The 21,211-nt window shown below is 38.0% G+C and overlaps 2 protein-coding genes across 2 annotated transcripts; one reads left to right on the top strand and one right to left on the bottom strand.

Annotated features, from left to right (window-relative positions):
- The first annotated feature begins 361 nt into the window (after window positions 1–361).
- Window positions 362–3,806, top strand: LOC122301541 (laccase-12-like). Its single transcript, XM_043112938.1, has 6 exons — window positions 362–556; window positions 642–793; window positions 939–1,183; window positions 1,367–1,495; window positions 2,287–3,246; window positions 3,384–3,806. Exons 1-6 carry the CDS (start codon window positions 431–433, stop codon window positions 3,512–3,514), a joined length of 1,743 nt encoding a protein of 580 aa, XP_042968872.1. The 5' UTR covers window positions 362–430; the 3' UTR covers window positions 3,515–3,806.
- Window positions 3,807–4,718: 912 nt separating this feature from the next.
- LOC122301936 (cation/H(+) antiporter 15-like) lies at window positions 4,719–13,826 on the bottom strand. Its single transcript, XM_043113284.1, has 5 exons — window positions 13,545–13,826; window positions 12,425–13,414; window positions 11,775–12,101; window positions 6,396–6,451; window positions 4,719–5,538 (listed from the first exon to the last, which is right to left on the bottom strand). Exons 1-5 carry the CDS (start codon window positions 13,824–13,826, stop codon window positions 4,719–4,721), a joined length of 2,475 nt encoding a protein of 824 aa, XP_042969218.1.
- Between the last annotated feature and the right edge of the window lie 7,385 nt (window positions 13,827–21,211).

Raw genomic sequence — 21,211 nt, 5'->3', positions numbered from 1 at the left:
CATTTGGGTACATATATACAAAACATCAAACATGATGATGATGATCAGTACCGTAAAAGAACTAAAATGTAATATTTGCCATAAAATTGCATAATAAATTATGCTAGCTAGCTATGACGTTAAAACTGATCAATTAATAATCTCCCCTAGACGAAGAATTAATATGACTTGTCAACGAAGCAAGCGTTCAATGATCGAAATTATGCATTTCCATTGGCCAGCTAGTGGGTGCAACAACTTGAATAGGGTTGAACTAAGTTTGCCCAGGGATCTGACCATCTTGCCGAATCAAAACCTAATCTGCCAACCTCAAACAACTCTCTTTCCCCTCTTGTCTCCTATAAAAGAGCCTTCTCATGTCTTTCAATCTTCATAGCTTGCATTACCACCTTGACCATTCCACACAACAAAAGGCGCCGGCTTAGCAGAGATGGGAGCCCTCTACAACATGTTTGCCGATTCTCGGTCCTCTTTCTTCCTATTCGGTCTTGTTCTTCTCTTTGCTTCAGCAATGTCGACCTTGGCACATGCCAAAACTCATCACCACGAATTTATCGTACGTTTTCTCTCGGTTTTTCTCCCCACGTCTTTCTTTCTTCTTCCTGATCTTAAATACTGATATTAAGTTTGGCATGAAATAGGTTCAAGCGACACCAGTGAAGAGGCTGTGCAAAACCCACAACAGCATCACGGTGAATGGGCAGTATCCCGGTCCAACTTTGGAAGTCAATAATGGCGACACTTTGGTTGTTAAAGTCACTAACAAAGCTCGATACAATGTCACCATTCACTGGTATTGCATGCATGATTGGGCTTGTGAACATACATACATACGCTTGGTTATTTTTCCTAATCCGTTTACTCTATGCACGTTCAAATTTGTAAACGGGCAAACCTTTTACCTTTTATATTAATGCTTCTTATTGGATATTGCACAGGCATGGCATTCGGCAAATGAGGACAGCATGGGCAGACGGGCCAGAATTCGTGACCCAGTGCCCGATTCGGCCAGGAGGGAGTTACACGTATCGTTTCACTATTCAAGGACAAGAAGGAACATTGTGGTGGCATGCTCATAGCTCATGGCTTAGAGCCACCGTTTATGGAGCTCTGATCATTCGTCCTAAAGAAGGAGATTCATACCCATTCCCTAAGCCAAAGCGTGAAACACCCATTCTTCTTGGTAATGTTGCCCGGCCCCTTTATTTGACGTATGTGTCTTTGATTCTCGGCAGGAAAACGAGACATAGTGACATATAGAGAGAGAGGAAAAAAAAAAAAAAAGAGACATCCGGATGTTTGATATATAGACTATGATTGTGCTGTCGATTAAGCTCCTAACTTTGAAAACAACGATGATTTTTAGGTGAATGGTGGGACACAAACCCCATTGACGTTGTGAGGGAGGCGACTCGGACAGGAGCAGCTCCAAACGTGTCAGATGCGTACACCATTAACGGTCAACCTGGCGATCTTTACAATTGCTCCAGCAAAGGTTTGCTTCTCTGGAAATTAATCTGCAAACCAAACATTATTATGAGCCATTTAATATTGGAGATGGACACCATTACAGGAAAGGAAAATGATTTACACAATATTTTTTATAACAGATTTCACAACAATGTGTTAAATGAGTGATATTTTTTGTAAAACACCTTATAAAAATAACATTATTTTATAAAAATACCCTCATCTTACAATATTGTTGTAAAATACGTTATGAAAATGCGTTGTGTATATTATTACTCGGTAGGAAAATAATCATCCAGGGTGAAGGACTTGACAATAAAAAAGAAATTGTATAATATCTTAGAAACATGTTAATTATAAGTTGAAATATAGTTAACAAGATATATATATATCAAAAATTTTATATGCAGTTATTTTTGCATATTCATTACGCACTTTATCAATATGATTGGTTGTATCATTTTTTTAATATAAAATATTTGTTTTATCTAATCACATTAATGGAATGTACAAGAAATATAAAAAAATGATTGAATGAAGCATAACTATATATTCTAATTCTGAAAATAATTGCCAAAGCATGCAGAGAACTAACTGATAAAAATGATAAAAACAAATTAATCATGTGTCCATTCACCACATAGGTGCCATCAAAATCTCACTTGTTTTTTTTCCCTGAGCCCACCAGTATAATAATAATAAATTAATGAAAATTAACCTCATTTTTGTACGTTCGTTAAGCTTCCATCTTGAATATATTCAAAAAGAAGATGACATCAGAACCTAGTACATGCATGAATATGATTCTGTATGCAGGTACTTACGTAGTTCCAATAGACTCTGGCGAGACCAACCTCCTCCGTGTCATTAATGCCGCCCTGAACCAACCGCTATTCTTCAAGGTTGCAAATCACAAGCTTAGAGTTGTTGGCGCCGATGCCTCCTACACCAAACCATTCACTACCTCAGTCCTCATGCTAGGCCCTGGCCAAACCACTGATGTTTTGATAAATGGTGACCAGCCCTTGGGTCGATACTACATAGCTGCTCGTGCCTATGCCAGTGCCCCAAATGCACCTTTCGACAACACCACCACCACAGCCATTCTCGAGTACAAGTCCGCTCCTTGCGCTGCCAAAAACTGTGCAGCAAGCAAACCAGTTATGACAAGTCTACCGGCTTTCAATGACACGGCTACTGTCACTGCCTTCAGTAACAGTTTCAGAAGTCCCAATAAAGTGGAAGTCCCCACTGAAATCGATGAGAACCTCTTCTTCACAATTGGTCTAGGACTCAATAAATGCCCACGAAATTTCAGAGCCAGGCGGTGTCAGGGCCCTAATGGAACACGCTTCACTGCCAGCATGAACAATGTGTCTTTTGTGCTCCCATCCAATATCTCTATACTTCAAGCTTATCAGCAAGGCATACCAGGAGTTTTCACTGCTGATTTTCCTGCAAACCCACCTCTAAAGTTTGATTATACGGGGAATGTCAGTCGCTCACTTTGGCAACCTGCTCCGGGGACTAAGGGGTACAAGTTGAAGTACGGGTCAAGGGTCCAGGTCGTGTTACAAGACACCAGTATTTTCACCCCTGAAAACCACCCCATTCATCTTCACGGATACGATTTCTACATCATTGCGGAGGGGTTTGGCAATTTCAATCCCAAGACTGATACGGCTAAATTTAACCTTGTTGATCCACCTCTTAGGAACACAGTGTCAGTGCCAGTGAATGGATGGGCAGTCATTAGATTTGTCGCTGACAATCCAGGTAAAAAAAAAAAAAAACTTACCAAAATGTTTCAGATAGATACAATTTCCAACATACTTTCATTTATTTTAATTTCCTAGATATGAATTTAACAACCATCTGATCATGCTTAAGACACACCTGTTTGGCATGCATAGGTGCCTGGCTATTGCACTGTCACTTGGATGTTCACATCAACTGGGGTTTGGCCATGGTGTTCCTGGTAGACAACGGAGTTGGAGAATTGCAGACTATAGAGCCTCCGCCGGCGGATCTGCCACTTTGTTAAAGATCATCTACGGAGAAATTCCACCAAATTCATAAGCCCAGTAATAGGGGCCAGCCGCTATTTTTCTACTTATATTATAAGATTTTTCTGTTGTTTTCCCTGCATTTGGGGACCGTTTGTTGCTCTGTTTCATTGTTCTTTGTGATAGGTAAAGCGGGTTTAGATGTGATGGTAAAGTGGCTGCAACACTTACGTGCTATCTAATATAGCCATAGACCCGGCGCGTTTCCTTATTGCAGATGTTTTTTCCCCAAATTGCTAATATTGAAGACAGATCTGAAATTTTTTAATATATCCGTAGTGTCCGAGATTCATTGCATGCAACAACTGACATTTACTATTTATTATCTCCATACATTATATATTATATTTATTTTTTATTTTTATTCTTTTTAAATTAATTAATTTATTCTACTCCTCATCCAAATATCATATATTTGATAAGAAAAAAAAAATAAAAAAAATAAAATATAATTTATAGAAACGATGAGTAAATTTTTCACCGAAATATATCTATATATAGAAACCAACGTGAGTCTTTTATAGTTTAAAAAAAAAAAAATGCACATTAATGTACGCGTGGTTGTTGAATGTTGATGGTTGCATTTCGTGAACTAATTGTATAGATCGAAGCAGCAACATACATGGATCTGATCATAAGGAACATCCACTTATGTACGTCTGAACCCATATATATAGTACTATCTGATCAGTTCACAAACAATCCAAGAAATTCCCACTCTCAAAAGTCCGTTAATTAGAACAAAAATAACGGGATTAATCAATGGTTAATGGAAAATCTTTAGTTTAATTTGCAGTTATATAACCATAAATATATATCCTTAATATTAATTTGTGAAGTGCTAACAAGTTTATAAGCAAAAGTAAAATTATTAGAGTTTCAATATTTACGGCCAGATCTCTGGTTTTCCTTATAATTCTCTTCAGTTTTAGGCGCAGCTAGCGCGCATGCAGTTCTTTTTATTTTTTTCCGCACTTGCATTCTTAGATATTAAAGCTTCTGGAAAATCTTGCATTCCATGCTGAATGAACAAAAGATCGAATTCAGAGATCATACATACAAACTTGACGCGATATCTGCCTTAATTTTAATTTTTAATTTACAGGTGGCACGTCAACTTATAATAAAATATATAATAAATCCTAGCTAGCTAACAATATATTTCTCAAAATAAATAAATACCTAAAAATAATCCCCACAATGCTTGAGCACCAATAAAGACGACCAACCCCCATATAAGTTGAACGAAGCATATATAATATCGCCCACCACTCCCAAATCATCATTGGTCGCAAACGCAGGCATTTCTTCGTCGTCAGAATGCCGTTGCCCCACCATCACAAGGTCATAATGTCTACCTGAAGAACGAATTGGGTCCACCACTCTCAAAATATCGTCCACCAAAATCTCCCAACAAACCACACACGTATTGTCAACGTTCTTCATCTTGAATCCGTCATACACATCTTCGTCCATCATCCTATCCATCTTTACGTACTCGGAATCGTTCTCGTCATGATCTTTCTTATCAAGTGAGATAACACGTATCACAGTGATACTCACATTTGGATGGTGCGACATTTGAGCCGCATATGCGAGGGCCTCGCGATCATCCCGTCCGCCGATGAAAATTATAGCAACGTCGTAAGAAAACTGGCCAGAGCTACTGTTACAAAAGTGTCGATCAACCAGAATACCCACGGTGCAAGGGGCATGTTTTTGTAAATTAGTATTGAGAACTTGGATTGAGCTAGCGACTTGGTTACCTTGTGTAGCCCTCTGGTTCTCATGGTAGGGAACTATAACGAGAGGGAGTAGATTGTCTTGAGCTAGTTTGGAAATGTTTTCGTGCATGTTCTGGTAAGGGGCGATGACGGTGAAGGGATGGATGGTAATAAGACCAATGGAGTTTCTAGAGTAGTTCGTGAAGGCTCGCATAATGCGAACGAAGTTGAAGGTGTTGAGAATTTGGACCTCTAAATTCACCTCCTTAGAATCTACTCTTTGCAGGAATAATAAGAAAAATAGAGAAATAATAACAATACAAGAAATTTACGTGAAAACTCTAAAACAGGATAAAAACCACTAGACACAGAGAAAAAAATTCACTATGTGAAAAATTATTACAATCACACAATTTCTCTCCTCACCCCAAACACACCCACAAAGCTTTCCCCACTAGCAAAACTTTAACTCACACCACTTCCCATTTTACAAAAATGGACAACAGAGGAATTTAAGTAGAGTCAAAAGTTACTATCTAAGCATTTGACTGGTGCACTTAACCATGAGGCTAAACCTCATTTTTATAGACTTGAGAATTTGCTCCTCCTTCTCTTCTCACCCATGTGGGACTTAAGTTAAAGGAGCAAAATAATCAACAATCTCCACCTTACGACTTTGACCGGTCCCACAGCCAAGCTCCACCTCAATGAAGATCTTCATAGCTTCCGCTATCATGCTTCACCATAAAAGCATACCCACTCAGAATAAACCAATTCCAAGCATTTCAGTTCGGCCCATGTCGAAAACAACCTTGCTGAAAATTATGATGTAACTTCCACGTTTGGCTTTCTTGGAAGTTCATCAACCATTGATATGAATTTCCACCACACACCCTGCATCAATGCCAAACCAATGTCTGTGTGCAAACTTGTGGATCCGCTAATATTAACACATCCTCTATCATGGCAACTTTGAAAATTTGTGGCATGTCATGAGGATATACATGTCTCTTTTTTCATGAGAGAGACACAATATTAGCATCAATACCATTATCTCCATTTACTGACTTGGAGCCACTTGCCGAATCCGCTCCTTGTACTAGCCGTTTCACCAGTCGCTAGTATCACTACTGACTTCAGGGGTTGATTTGCCTTCAACGTCTTCTGTAAACCAATTTCTCCACCCCAAATCTGACAAGATTTAAGACCCTACTTCCTGATATTGCTTAGAAGAATTTACTGTAGAAATGAATAGTACCTCACTAAGTCAGTTTCCAGGAAAGATTTGAGGGTCACAATGGACACACTTAAAATTTCCAATCTCCTAGATAGAACCTCTTTAGACTGTACATATCCACACTACCACACTAAAACTCCTCCCTCCAAAAAGAACCTAGTGGCTCTGATACCAATTGTTGAGAATTTGGACCTTCAAATTCACCCCCCTAGGATCTACCCTTTGCAGGAATAACAAGAAAAATAGAGAAATAATAACAATACAATAAATTTACGTGGAAACACCAAAACAGGAGAAAAACCACCAGACTCAGAGAAGAAAATTCACTATGTGAAAAATTGTTACAATCACACAATTTCTCTCCTCACCCCAAACACACCCACAAAGCTTTCTCCACTAGCAAAACTTTAACTCACACCTCTTCCCATTTTATAAAAATGGACAACAGAGAAATTTAACTAGAGTTAAAAGTTACTAGCTAAGCATTTGACTGGTGCACTTAACCATGAGGCTAAACCTCATTTTTATAGACTTGAGAATTTGCTCCTCCTTCACTCTCACCCATGTGGGACTTAAGTTAAAGGAGCAAAATAATCAACAATCTCCACCTTGCAATTTTGACTAGTCCCACAGCCAAGCTCCACCTCAATGAAGATCTTCATAGTTTCCGCTATCATGCTTCACCATAAAAGCATACCCACTCAGAATAAACCAATTCTAAGCATTTAAGTTCGGCCCATGTCGAAAATAACCTTGCTGAAAATTATGACGTAACTTCTACGTTTGGCTTTCCTGGAAGTTCATCAGCCATCGACATGAATTTCCACCACACACCCTGCATCAATGCCAAACCAATGTCTGTGTGCAAACTTGTGGATCCGCTAATATTAACACATCTTCTATCATGACAACTTTGAAAATTTGTGGCATGTCATGAGGATATACATGTCTCTTTTTTCATGGAGAGAGACACAATATTAACATCAATACCATTATCTCCATTTACTGACTTGGAGCCACTTGCCGAATCCGCTCCTTGTACTAGCCGTTTCACCAGTCGCTAGTATCACTGCTGACTTCAGGGGTTGATTTGCCTTCAACGCCTTGTGTAAACTAATTTCTCCACCTCAAATGTGACCATATTTAAAACCCTACTTCCTGATATTGCTTTGATGAATTTACTGTAGAAATGAATAGTACCTCACTAAGTCAGTTCCCAAGAAAGATTTGAGGGTCACAATGGATACACTTAAAATTTCCAATCTCCTAGACAGAACCTCTTTAGGCTGTACATATCCACACTACCACACTAAAACTCCACCCTCCAAAAAGAGCCTAGTGGCTCTGATACCAATTGTTGAGAATTTGGACCTCCAAATTCACCCCCCTAGGATCTACCATTTGCAGGAATAACAAGAAAAATAGAGAAATAATAATAATACAAGAAATTTACGTGAAAACTCCAAAACATGAGAAAAACTACCAGACCCAGAGAAGAAAATCCACTATGTGAAAAATTGTTACAATCACACAATTTCTCTCCTCACCCCAAACACACCCACAAAGCTTTTCCCACTAGCAAAACATTAACTCACACCTCTTCCTATTTTATAAAAATGGACAACAGAAGAATTTAACTAGAATCAAAAGTTAGTAGCTAAGCATATGATTGGTGCACTTAACCATGAGGCTAAACCTCATTTTTATAGACTTGAGAATTTGCTCGTCCTTCAATTTCCACCCACGTGGGACTTAAGTTAAAGGAGTAAAATAGTCAACAGAAGGAGGTGGTGAGGAGCCACTTAAACTGCCTCAGGTTATTTTTATTGTAAGGGATACACTACAACAAAAATCATTTTTTGGGACGAAATTGTTTTGGGACGAATTGGAAATCGTCCCAAAAAGTGAGATTTTGGAACGAAATTTGAATTTCGTTCCAAAATAACGACGGAATGCCAGACCGTTCGAACGTGTTCGAACGCTATTCTTAGGGACGAAATTTTTTGTCCCAAATAAGTTAACCGTTCGACCGTTAATGATTAACCATTCGAACGTTCAATTGTTACCGTTTGAACGTAATATTGGCGCGATAGGCAAAATTATTTTGGAGGGAAATTGACAAACCGTTCGAACGGTAAATTATAAACCTTCGAATGATGCATATTCACCGTTCAAACGTTATTTGAAGCGTTCGAACGTGGTACCGTTCGAACGGTAAGTTAATACCGTTCGAACGTATTAACTGAAAATTAATACCCTTCCCTAATTAATCCAAATTCATGATAATAAATGTTATTTAAATGCAATATTCGGTATTAATTATATTAAATATAATAATTAATTCAATTATAATATATTTTAACTGTTAAATATATTAAATGCAATATATTTAATGCGCTTATATATTATTAAACACTATATATTATATTTATAATTTTTTATATATATAGTATATATTATATTATATTTAATTAAAATATATTATACTATTGAATATTATATAGTATATAGTATATAGTATAAGTTATATTATATAGTATAATTAATATAATACAGACTACTATATACATGAAACTATGTTCATGTATTTATATAACATATATATTATATGTGATATTAACTAATATATATATATAATAGTATATGTATTACATGACTTGTTTAATATATTTTTCATATTATATTGCAGTTATAGGCTAATTAGATGACACTCTCTATTCTAGCACTATAAATGACACTATATATACTCAATTTTAGTTTTTGTATCATTATAATACACTCTAATTGCTAGTAGTATAGATGACACTATATATAATAATAGATATCCTATTATTAAATAATATTATAATAATAATATAATATAATAAACACTATATATATATGCATGTGATACATATAACCCTATGTTATGATACCATATATATGTTATATATAATAGGTTAATATATGTACTTGACTATAATACTAGATGTAATATGATATTTTATACTATATATGTTACTAAACTATATAATATATGTTTGATTATATATTATATAGTTATATTACTCTATCTCTAAACTATAGTATATTTACAAGTTATTATATTTAAAGGTATAGTGTAAAAAAAATACAATAAGCAACATTTTAATTTGACGTTTGAACGGTTTAAAATAATCGTTCAAACGTATAAGAAAACGTTCGAACGGTAATTTTCACGTTCGAACGTGAAAATTAGAGGGGGAAAATTTTCCCGCTAATCTATTTGACGTTCGAACGTTCATTAAATAACCGTTCGAACGTCAATGTTCTACATTTACACGACAGAACCTCACAATCTCGCACTCGTTCCAGTCGACTTCCAATCTCTCCCACGCTCATTTTCTTCCAACCAACGCCATTATTCTTCAATCCAGCCCTCAAATATTACTAACTTCTATCAATCTCTTATATTTTCGGATTAAGAGGTTGTTTTTACCGTTTGGTGAAGAGTATTTAAGTTTTGGGCATTGGGTACGGGTGGATTTTCCGGTTTATCTCTCCAAATCAGGTATTCTCCTTAAATATATTCTCATTTTAGATTTTATATAAGTGTTTTCGTTTGCTATAATGAGTTCGTCATATAGTTTGCTGTCTTTTGATGTAATTTGGACTGTAAATGTTGAGGTTTTCGGAGGTTGAAGACGACTGTAATCTGGAATTAATCCGTTCGAACGGTACTCGTGTGCCGTTCGAACGTATGTCCTTAGATCGAACGGTGACTAGCACCGTTTGAACGTTATGTTGGTCAGTATTAAAATAATTAATACTTTAAATGCAGGAATTGAATTAAAAATTAATTATTTATAATCTACATTTAATAATACTTAAATACTTAAAAGATTAAAGTAATCAAATGAGAATGAATTCAATTACAAATCATCTAAAATTTAATAATACTTAAATATTTAATAGTTGAATTATTCAACTATAGGTTAATACAAATAGTTTTGTTTTAATAACACAAAAATACTTAATCTTTGAATTAATAAAATGAATTTTAAATAAAATACAAATAATCTAGATTTAATAATACTTAAATACTTAAAAGTTAAAAGTAATCAAATGAATTTGAATTAAAATATAAATTCCGAATTATAATTAATAAAATGAATGTTAATTACAATACAAATAGTTATAATTATTAACTAGAATGTTAATTACAATACAAATAGTTATAATTATTAACTAAAATGTTAATTAAAATACAAATAGTTATAATTAATAAAATATTTTGAAAGATATAAAACAACTATCTAATTATTTAATAATATAAATACTTAATTAACATATCTTGCATTGTTTGTTTGATACATGTTCTATTGAAGAATTGGTTGCAAAACAACAAGAGTTAGAGGCTCAATTGGCGAGACAAGGAGACATGGAAATGCGCCTCAAACAACATGAAGAAGAACAAGCAGAGTTCAGGAGAGATATGCAACTCCAAATGCAACAGTACAGGCCTCCAACCAACTGATAGTTTTTTACGTCTAGCTTATGACATTATCTAATTATGTATAATGCTAATATCATGGTTATTTATTTCTTCACACTTATTATAAAACTTTTGTGAGTAATTAAACAGTTCCTAATTTATGTTTTTCAAATATTATGGATGTCTACTTAATTTTTTTTTATAATTATTGATTTTAATCAAAATAATATCCGTTCGAACGACCGTGTTATGTTCGAACATTAATGGGTAGGGCGTTCAAACGATAATGTACCGTTCAAACATTAATGACCAAACCGTTCGAACGATACTAGATGCTCAAAAAACGTTCAAACGCAGGTCATTACCATAGAGTTCGAACGTTAATCATAACCGAACGTTGATCGTCACCGTTCGAACGTTGATCATCACCGTTCGAACGTTGATCAGCACCGTTCGATCTGTTCCTCTAACGTTCGAACGTAATTCTATTGATCGTTTGAACGTATCTTGATAACCGTTCAAAAGATACATTAACGTTCGAACGGTAACTGAGAAGCATTCGAACGCCATTCTGGAACGAATTTTAACCGTGACAAAAAAAGTCATCGTTCGAACGGTATCGAACGGTCAATTTCAAAATCGTTCCAAAAGATATATTTTGGGACGAAATTGTGATTTTCGTCCCAATATATCTTCTGGGACAGTGATGTTGGGATGACCTTGGGACGAAATTTTTTCGTCTCAAAAAATCTTTCGGAATGAAATTTATATATCTTGGGACGAAAATTTTCATCCCAAAAAATGTTTTTTGTTGTAGTGATAACAAGTGGAACGGCTCGACCGAGGATGTCCATAAGGTGGATTACGTAGACACAAATAGGGCTTGCTTCAGTGGGGTTGGAGGCCTCGAGGAGGGTGATGATGCTGCGCACGTTTTCCTCATTGTGGATGCAACAAATAATCGGAAACTTTGAGTTACGCGATGTGTTTTGGATTGGTCTCAACCCTTGGGGGTTTTTTGAGGGATTATTATAAGCCCATTCATGTAATGTCTGAGGCCTGTAAAACATTTCTACCAATGGTGTTACAAATGCGGTCATGGCCAACGCGGACGACACCAATACAAAATAAGATTGGTCATCAAGTACATGCTGCAATATTGATCACAATAACACATGAAATTAATTAGCTAGATACTATATTATATAGATTTTGCTACCTTAACAAAGAAATTGACAAAGTGAGAGAACTTAAAAAAAAAAAAAATAGAAAAAAGATTGAGGAAATTATCACATGATCATGACCAATATTACTGATCATGATCACCTTATAAATCCGTATATTTTATTATCTTTTTTACTAAACATAAATGAAATAATCCAAAAGGAGTTAATTAATTATATAAAAGGAAATTAAGAAAGAAATAATAGAATTAAAAAAAAAATCTAACATATATACCGATCGACGTACGTACCTTGTCAACCTTCCATCGGAAAAAAGCCATGACATCTATTGGGCCCTTACAATTCATAATTAGGCCGAGTAGGACAGCATGTCTTGGTCTAATTTTGAATGACAGTGAAGCCAGGAGCAATCCCACAAACTTGGCAAAGTACGCTACCAAAAGGATACAATGGAAAATGACAAAGGCCTTCCAATTATAAATGGAATGCACATCCATTTCTATGCCAACACGAAAATACCATAATGGCATCAGGATATCAGACACAAACGCCTCCGACTTCTCTACTAAAATGGAAGCCAGAGGCGGTCCCTCAGGTATTATACACCCAAACAGTACAGCGCCAAGATTCAAACTAAGGCCCACAATGTCAGTGAGACATCCCATGACTAAAACTCCAATTAGTGTTAATACAACAAAGACTTCACGAACGGGTTCCCCTTGTGGCGTTTTCTTGATAATCCAAACTATTGTCGGACGGACCACAAGGAATGTGAAGAGTGCCAAAGCAAAAAAGGAAAGAGTTGCGGCGATTGATTTGTCAAGGGTTTTTTGGGCTATGACTAGGGAGAGGGGCATCAAGAACCAAAGGATGAGAGAATGGACGAATGCGCAGGAAGAGGTAAGTAGGCCGAACTCAGAAGTTACGAGGTTGAGTTCTTCCCAGGCATTGGCAATAGCTGGGATATAGGATGCAGATACAAAAGTGGCCACAGTAAAACAGAAAATGTTCCGTGGCACTCCAATGTACTTTATACACGTGACCAATAGGAACAAGAGAATGGGAAAAGGAAGCGCGAAGCTTGTTGCACCAACGCTCCATGCCTTCCTATTTGTACTTAAAACCCTTGAAAAATCCACTTTCACTGCAATAAGAAAATTGAAGTACATTTCCCCAATTGCAGATAGAGTCTCTAACACCATCATCTCCATCGGTGGGAACAATCTTTCTCCAATTACATGTTTCTGCCCTAGAATAGAAGGCCCCAAAAGAATACCACCCTGTACGTTGAGTACATAACATGAATTAAGCTAGCTAGCTAGATCGATCATATATAATTAAGCATATATATATATATATCATCACGATGAGCCGGAAAAGAATAAGTATTAATTCCAATCAGAAGCATACCAAGATAGAGCAGACAAATTTGGGTTGTTTTAGTGGCCGAAGAACAAAGTAGAATATAGCTCGGCACGCAACGAAGGCCAATGTCCCTTGGAGCAACAACGAAGGAAAGATGTGGGCAAGGGGATTATCTCCCATCCAAATGCCGTTGGACCTAACATTATTCTGGATATTTTTTTCACAAACGATCATCAATTGCCGATTATGATCATGAGAAGCAGCTTTCCAGCTTTCCTCTTGCCTAGAAACGGTACTGACATTATAAATGCTTAGGATATTGGACATTGTACGTAATTAATTGATAGGGATTTCTTATTATTCCAATCTCTTAAATATTACTTACGTAGTAGTACTCATGAGGCATGATATTTCAAAATTGTAGCTAGCTAGGCAGGCAGTTTTGACAGTTATAAAGATAACAAGAAGGGCGTATGAGAACTTTTGCACAGTATGTGCTTGATGAAATAACTATGAAGGTAGAGAGTTACAGAGACTCAGGAAATAAAGTTGTAATTCTTCACTCTGCTTCAAGGCTTTACAAATGGGTATATTTATACACTTCAGACTTATGTAAGAGGAAGAAAGAATACAAAGAATTCCTTTACATGAACCAATGATAGTGAGACACATCAACAATCAGTTACAACGGAAATATTCTCTGCTGTAGGTGTAGTGCTGTGTTACGTTTCAGAATATTCTTCCTTTGTAGTGCTACTGTCTGGTAGTGTTGAGCCGTTAAGTGTAGAGGAATTATTTGCCTCAATAGCCCCCCTCGAGGCAAGCGTCATTGGAGAAACATTGAGGCTTGATCGCATAAGGGAATACTGAGCAGTGGAAAGTGGCTTTGTAAAAATGTCAGCAAGTTAATCCTTGCTGGAAACAAAGGATACCCGAAGGGTCTTGGCAGCGACTCGTTCGCGAACAAAGTGGTAGTCTAAAGCCACATGTTTAGTGCGAGAGTGTAGGACATGGTTAACTGCTAAATAGGTTGCACCAAGATTACCACACCACAAGGTGGGTGGGTTGGCTAGAAAAATTTTTAACTCACTAAGCAGGGATTGAATCCAAAGTATCTCACAGGTTGTATTAGCAACAGCTTTGTATTCAGCTTCAGTCGAGGAACGAGCAATAGTAGGTTGCTTTTTGGAACCCCATGAGACCAAGTTAGAACCAAAATACACACAGTAACCTCCAGTGGCTTTGCAATCATCAGGGCAACCAGCCCAATCAGCATCGGTGAAGACAGATAAATTAAAGGAAGACTTGTGAGAGAAATGCAGACCAAAATTAGATGTGAGACGAAGATAACGCAAAATGCGTTTGACGGCCTGCCAATGGGGAAGACGAGGACAGTGCATATATTGACATACTCTGTTGACGGCAAAAGAAATATCAGGACGTGTAAATGAGAGATACTGAAGACTGCCAACAGTGCTACGATATAACTAAGGATCCTCAAAGGATGGTCCGTCAGTTGTCGTGAGCTTAACAGAGGATGACATGGGAGTGGAAACAGGCTTAGCTTCATGCATGTTCGTTTTTTTCAAGAGATCATGAATGTATTTAGATTGGGTCATGCACAGTCCATTGGAGGATCGAGAAATTTCGATTCCTAAGAAATAATGTAAATCACCCAGTTCTTTAATTGGAAAGGAATTTTTCAGAGCAGAAATGAATTGAGAAATAGGAGTGGGACTCGAGCCTGTGACGATTATGTCATCTACGTATATCAAAACAAAGACTGAGTCAACATTATTTGAGAAAATAAATAGGGATGTATCGGATCTAGATGCAATATATCCTAAGGACAGAAGCTTGCTACTGAGCTTAGAAAACCAGGCCCTAGGGGCTTGTTTGAGACCATACAAGGATTTACGCAACTTACAGAGATGCTGTGGACAATTCGGATTTGTAAAGCCTAGCGGCTGCTGCATATAAACAGCCTCTTCCAAGTCCCCATGAAGGAAGGCGTTCTGAACGTCTAACTGGTGTAACGGCCACTGAGAGGAAACGACAATGGAGAGAATGAGACGAATCGTTACAGGTTTCACAACTGAGCTGTATGTCTCAGAAAAGTCGACGCTGGCGTGTTGGTGAAAGCCCTTGGCCACAAGCCGGGCCTTGCGGCTTTCAAGGGTATCGTCGGCACGTCTTTTAGTTTTCAAGACCCACTTTGAACCAAGAACGTTCAGAGCAGGAGAAAAGGGAACTAAATCCCAGGTTTAGTTAAGGAGGAGAGCTTGGAATTCGAGGGCCATCGTATTCACGCCACTCAGGGTGTTTGGAGGCCTCGGTGAAGGAGGAGGGTTCCTCTGGAACATTTGAAGAGAAGGTGTCGGTGTGATGAAGGGAAGGTTTTGTTGGTGGCCATGCGATAGTGCCGTCAGTCCATTGGAGAGGGCAGCGGCTGTTATTCCGAGATCGTGTGGTCATGGAATGGTGAGGTTGTGAGATGGAAGAGGGAGACGTTGAGGACGCAGGGGATGGCAGTGCAGGGAGCGTGGGGTGCGAAGAAAAATCCCTAGAGGAGAGAGGACTGCTGTGTGATGTTCCAGAGGTATTCGAAGGGATGGAAGGCCGGGTTGGGGAAGTGGGTGGATCGGTAGTGTGTGGAGTGGGCTGAGCTGGAGTAGAAGAAGTGGATAGAGTTTGAGAAGTAGAAATGGGCTGATCGTGAGTCGTGTGTAAGGATGGGGGGAGAGTTGGTCCAGAGGAAGTTGGAATAAGTGAGGGGGGAGGGATTGGCAGAGTCATGGATGGGCTGCGAGTGGAAGAATTAGGATGAGGCTCGGAAGAGATAGAGGCAAAGGGAAAGCTGGTCTCATGAAACTGTACGTCCCGGGAAATATAGATTCAATCGGTGGGTATATGGAGACAGATATAGCCTTTATGATTTGGGTTGTAACCCATAAAAACACAAGGTTTGGATCGTAGATCCATTTTATGGCAGTTAAAGGGCTGGAGGTTGGGCCCACAGAGGCACCCAAAAGTCTTTAAAAATTTGTAATCAGGTAATTTTTTAAAAAGAACTTGAAAGGGCGATATGTTATGAAGAATGGGTGTAGGGAGTCGATTGATTAAATAGACTGCCGTGAGGAAAGATTCAGCCCAAAAGCGTTGAGGAACTGAGGCGTGGGCTAGCAAGGAGAGCCCAGTCTCAACAATTTGGCGATGACGCCGTTCGATTGTACCATTTTGAGCATGGGAGTAGGGGCAGGAGACGCGATGAATTATTCCATGAGTTTGGCATAATTTCTTTAAGGGCTGAAACTCCCCACCCCCATCGGTTTGTATTTCTCGAATTTTAGAAGAAAAGTAATTTGAAACATGTGCGAGAAAAGCGGTGAAGAAGATGATCACATCGGACTTAGATTGTAGAGGAAAACACCAAAGGTACTTAGAATAATCATCGACAATACTGAGATAAAATTTACATCCAGAGGAGGATGGCACAGGCGCCGGCCCCCATACGTCCAAAAATAAAAGATTAAAAGGTGCAGTAGATCGGGAAGGAGAGCGTGGATGCGGAAGTGCATGAGTTTTAGCTTGAGGGCAAGCGAAGCATGGTGGAGAGACATTGGTGGACGCTGTAACAGGGAGCCGAAACTGTTTTATTGTAAAGTCTGTAGTGTGTACTGACGGGTGATCAAGACGAGAGTGCCAGATGGCAGGTGTGGTTCGCTCAGTAAGACAGAGTTGAGGAGAGATGGGGTTGGACGGAGAAGGAGCCGTAACACCAGAAGGCAGCGTATAGAGACCATCTTCAACGTGGCCTTGGAAGAGTACCACCTGAGTTTTCAAATCCTTCACAAAAAAAGTATGAGCATGAAATTCAAAATAAACTGGATTATCAATACAAAATTGACGTACAGAAAGAAGATTACGGGTGATAGAAGGAACATGAAAAATTTTATGGAGAAAAAAATTGTGAGAGGGAGAGGAAAGGTGAGCAGAACCAGTATGATGGATGGGGAGGGAGGAACCGTCTCTAACGCTGACCTGATCAGTGCCCTGATAACCTGCAACATTGAACTGAAGATTAGAGAGATCAGGTGTAAAATGATTCGTGGCAGCCGTATCGGGGAACCAAGAGCTGGAAGAAAGTGCTGGGTTCATGGCCGTGAGGTTGGCAGAGAAAGAAGAGGGTGGTGGGGCTTGGTAGGAGTGATCAAAACGAAAATAACAGGTGAGGACAGTGTGGCCGGGCTTGTTGCACAATTGACACACAGGGCGAGAATTGGGTGGACGAGGAGAAGAGTTTCCACCAGTATGAAAGCTACGGCCACGATGACCACGAGAGTTGGAGCCGCGTCCTCGATGGGGAAAAGAAGTGGATGTATGGGTGTGCGGTGTGGTGGTATTGTTTGCAGTAAGGGAGGTGGGTGAGAGAAGAGCATTGGTCTGGTGTGAAATACGGGACTCATGGTTCAGAAGATAACTGTAAATTTGAGAGGTGGACAAGGGATCGGGCCGAGTAGTAAGTGAGGTCACAAGAGACTCATAATCAGAGCCTAAGCCAGCCAATAGGTAGATGGTGAATTCAGATGTTGGTAAAGGATGGCCAGCGGCACTAAGAGTAGCAACAAGAGTGGTAACTTCGTGAAAATACTCAGTTATAGTAGAGGAGCCCTTTTTCAAAGTGGCGAGCTGGAATTTGGTTTGCATTATGTGAGCAGACGAGTGAGCCGAAAATAAATTCTCCAAAGTGGTCCAAATCGCAGAAGAGGTTGCGCAGGAGAGCACTTGTGCAAGAACCGTATCGGACAAAGAGGCATTAATTGTGGAAACGATTAGTTGGTCTTGTAATACCCATTTTGTGTATTCAGGATTTACAGCATTATTAACCATGGGAGGCGACATAGGGATGGTGCCGTCCACATAGCCAAGAAGCTGATGACCTCGAAGGAATGGCACAATCTGGGCCTTCCAGAGGAGGTAGTTATTCAAGGTAAGTTTAATTGTAATGAAGTGAGAGGAGGAACTAATTATAGTCGGGTTGGCTGAAGAAGAGATGGGATTAATCGGGGGAGGGGTTGTATTGATGAGGGGAGGGTTGGGATTTATGGGAGGAGGAAGGTGAATTACGGGAGGAGGTGTTTTCTGTGGGTTTTCTGTATCATCCATTGTAATGGAGGGGACGTTGGTCTTGGGCGCTCTATGATACCATATGAGAACTTTTGCACAGTATGTGCTTGATGAAATAACTATGAAGGTAGAGAGTTACAGAGACTCAGGAAATAAAGTTGTAATTCTTCACTCTGCTTCAAGGCTTTACAAATGGGTATATTTATACACTTCAGACTTATGTAAGAGGAAGAAAGAATACAAAGAATTCCTTTACATGAACCAATGATAGTGAGACACATCAACAATCAGTTACAACAGAAATATTCTCTGCTGTAGGTGTAGTGCTGTGTTACGTTTCAGAATATTCTTCCTTTGTAGTGCTGCTGTCTGGTAGTGTTGAACCGTTAAGTGTAGAGGAATTATTTGCCTCAATAGGGCGGAATTAAGAGAAATCTAATTTGTATTTGTTGTTTGATTGGCAACTAATTTCAACGATCGAGTTTGTTACTGTTTGTAATTACTATAATCATGCATTGACGCGATCGGTACCGTTATAATTTAATTTTAGGAAGATTCTAGTGTACGTACGTACTACTGCAAGAAGGTTTATATATACGTACGTACGTAGCGTAAGTAGGCCGATCGATCGAGTTTGTGGATTCACGGGTGATCACAGCTAGCTATAACTAGTTATAATTAATGAAGGTTAAAGACTATTTATTATAAATTGTTGCTCGAATTAATGCTATATGTATTATATATATCTACAAATTATTACCAAATGCCATATATCAGACCTAGCTAACATTAATATATATATTAATGTAATTTGTTTGACAAATAAATTAATCAATTGATCATCATGAGGATCATGTTGAAAAGCTAATTTCAAGTACTCGTCTAATAACGTACGTACGGTACTGTATATATTTAATTAATAATGATCATGAGCACGGACATTCTGATCAATGGCGGCATCTCGATCATCATGTATTGCCATCGATCAATAATATTATTACAGATCGATATAATTAGTTGCCAATATTTCCGCGCTAACAAATTTTTCTGCGCCAGATATATATATATATGTTTGTCTTAGTCAACAATTAATTTGTTAGAAAGAGATAACAAACTGTACGTGGATCATCACACAAAATGAAATATCACAGTACGTACTCAAATTCATCATGTATTGACGTAAATTTCAGTTAAAATTAGATTATATATACAGCGAATTTGAGCCAAAAAAGTTGGGTCCTAGACCTAAACAAATGTTGTACGTACGTTAATCATGTGACTAACATATAAAATTATATACTCTGAGGTACTTTGGGTTTTCTTAATATATATTGTAATTCAAAAGAATTACAAGAAAAAATTAATTAATTTTTTTTTAATGGGAAATAGACTTCTATTCAATATTCATGAAAAAATGAAGTTACATTTGTGACTAAGAAATCTAAGTAACAAGTTCTAATTACAAACCAACTAATCATTTATGGATAAAGTGTTGCGGGAAAGTCCAGGAATGCTGGTACTAGATGAAGGACACAACCCTAGAAGTACAAAATCAAGGTTGAGACAGGTTTTGATGAAAGTTGAAACAGACCTGAGAATATTGCTTTCAGGTACATTATTTCAGAAGAATTTCTGTGAATACTTTTAACACCCTTTGTTTAGCAAGACCCATGTTTGTAAATGAAGTTTTGAAGGTTTTAGACACAAAATACAAGAGTAAAAGGAAAGAGAAGGAAAAAACTCGCAATTTGAGAGAATCCCGAGCAAGAAAGTTTTTCTTAGATAAGATTGCAAAAAAAATTGATTCAAACATAGGAGTAGAGAGGATGCAAGGCCTAAACATGTTGTGAAATACCACGAATGGATTTATAGATGTGCATGAAGGTGGAAGTAATGACGGCCTTCCTGGTTTACAGATTTACACCTTATTAATGAATTCAACTGATATACAACATGATGTTTTGGTGAAACTGCACAAGATAATGGCTAGATACATGGATATCCGCTGGAGTTAGAGCTTTTGATAACCCTTGGGTCCATACATCCTTGGTTAGTCAAAACTTCAGACTGTGCTAGCAAGTTTTTTAGTACGAGGGAACTCATGAAGCTTGAAAACTCTAAGTTTGATTTGAAGAAAGGGTATAAAGTAAGATTTGTTTTGAACCTTGTGTATCGTATTGTCAAGAAGGAGAAGATACTGATCTTTTGCCACAACATTGCACCAATTAAATTGTTTCTGGAGTTATTTGAGAATATCTTCAGGTGGCAGAGAGGCAGAGAAGTTTTGATCCTTTCCTGAGATTTAGAGTTATTTGAACGAGGAAGAGTTATGGATAAATTTGAGGAACCAGGTAGGACGTCAAGAGTACTACTTGCTTCCATTACAGCTAGTGCTGAAGGCATTAGTTTGACGGCTGCTTCTCTGGTTATATTATTGGATTCAGAATGGAACCCTTCCAAAACAAAGCAGGCTATTGCCCGTGCTTTTTGGCCTGGACAGCGGAGAATGGTTTACGTGTATCAGCTATTGGCAATGGGAACACTGGAAGAAGACAAGTATCGTAGGACAACATGGAAGGAGTGGG

This window comes from Carya illinoinensis, chromosome 2, assembly GCF_018687715.1.
Source record: "Carya illinoinensis cultivar Pawnee chromosome 2, C.illinoinensisPawnee_v1, whole genome shotgun sequence".
NCBI lineage: Eukaryota > Viridiplantae > Streptophyta > Magnoliopsida > Fagales > Juglandaceae > Carya > Carya illinoinensis.
Note: the sequence above shows the minus strand (reverse complement) of the source record. Positions and strands in the feature narration are given on the sequence as shown.

Coding starts and splice junctions, on each gene's coding strand:
- LOC122301541 (XM_043112938.1), top strand. CDS start 431: ATGGGAGCCCTCTACAACATGTTTGCCGATTCTCGGTCCTCTTTCTTC. Junction 1,496..2,286: donor TTACAATTGCTCCAGCAAAG/GTTTGCTTCTCT, acceptor TTCTGTATGCAG/GTACTTACGTAGTTCCAATA. Junction 3,247..3,383: donor ATTTGTCGCTGACAATCCAG/GTAAAAAAAAAA, acceptor TGGCATGCATAG/GTGCCTGGCTATTGCACTGT.
- LOC122301936 (XM_043113284.1), bottom strand. CDS start 13,826: ATGTCCAATATCCTAAGCATTTATAATGTCAGTACCGTTTCTAGGCAA. Junction 12,102..12,424: donor TCCGATGGAAGGTTGACAAG/GTACGTACGTCG, acceptor TCAATATTGCAG/CATGTACTTGATGACCAATC. Junction 6,452..11,774: donor TCGGTCGAGCCGTTCCACTT/GTTATCACTACA, acceptor AAATCTTGTCAG/ATTTGGGGTGGAGAAATTGG.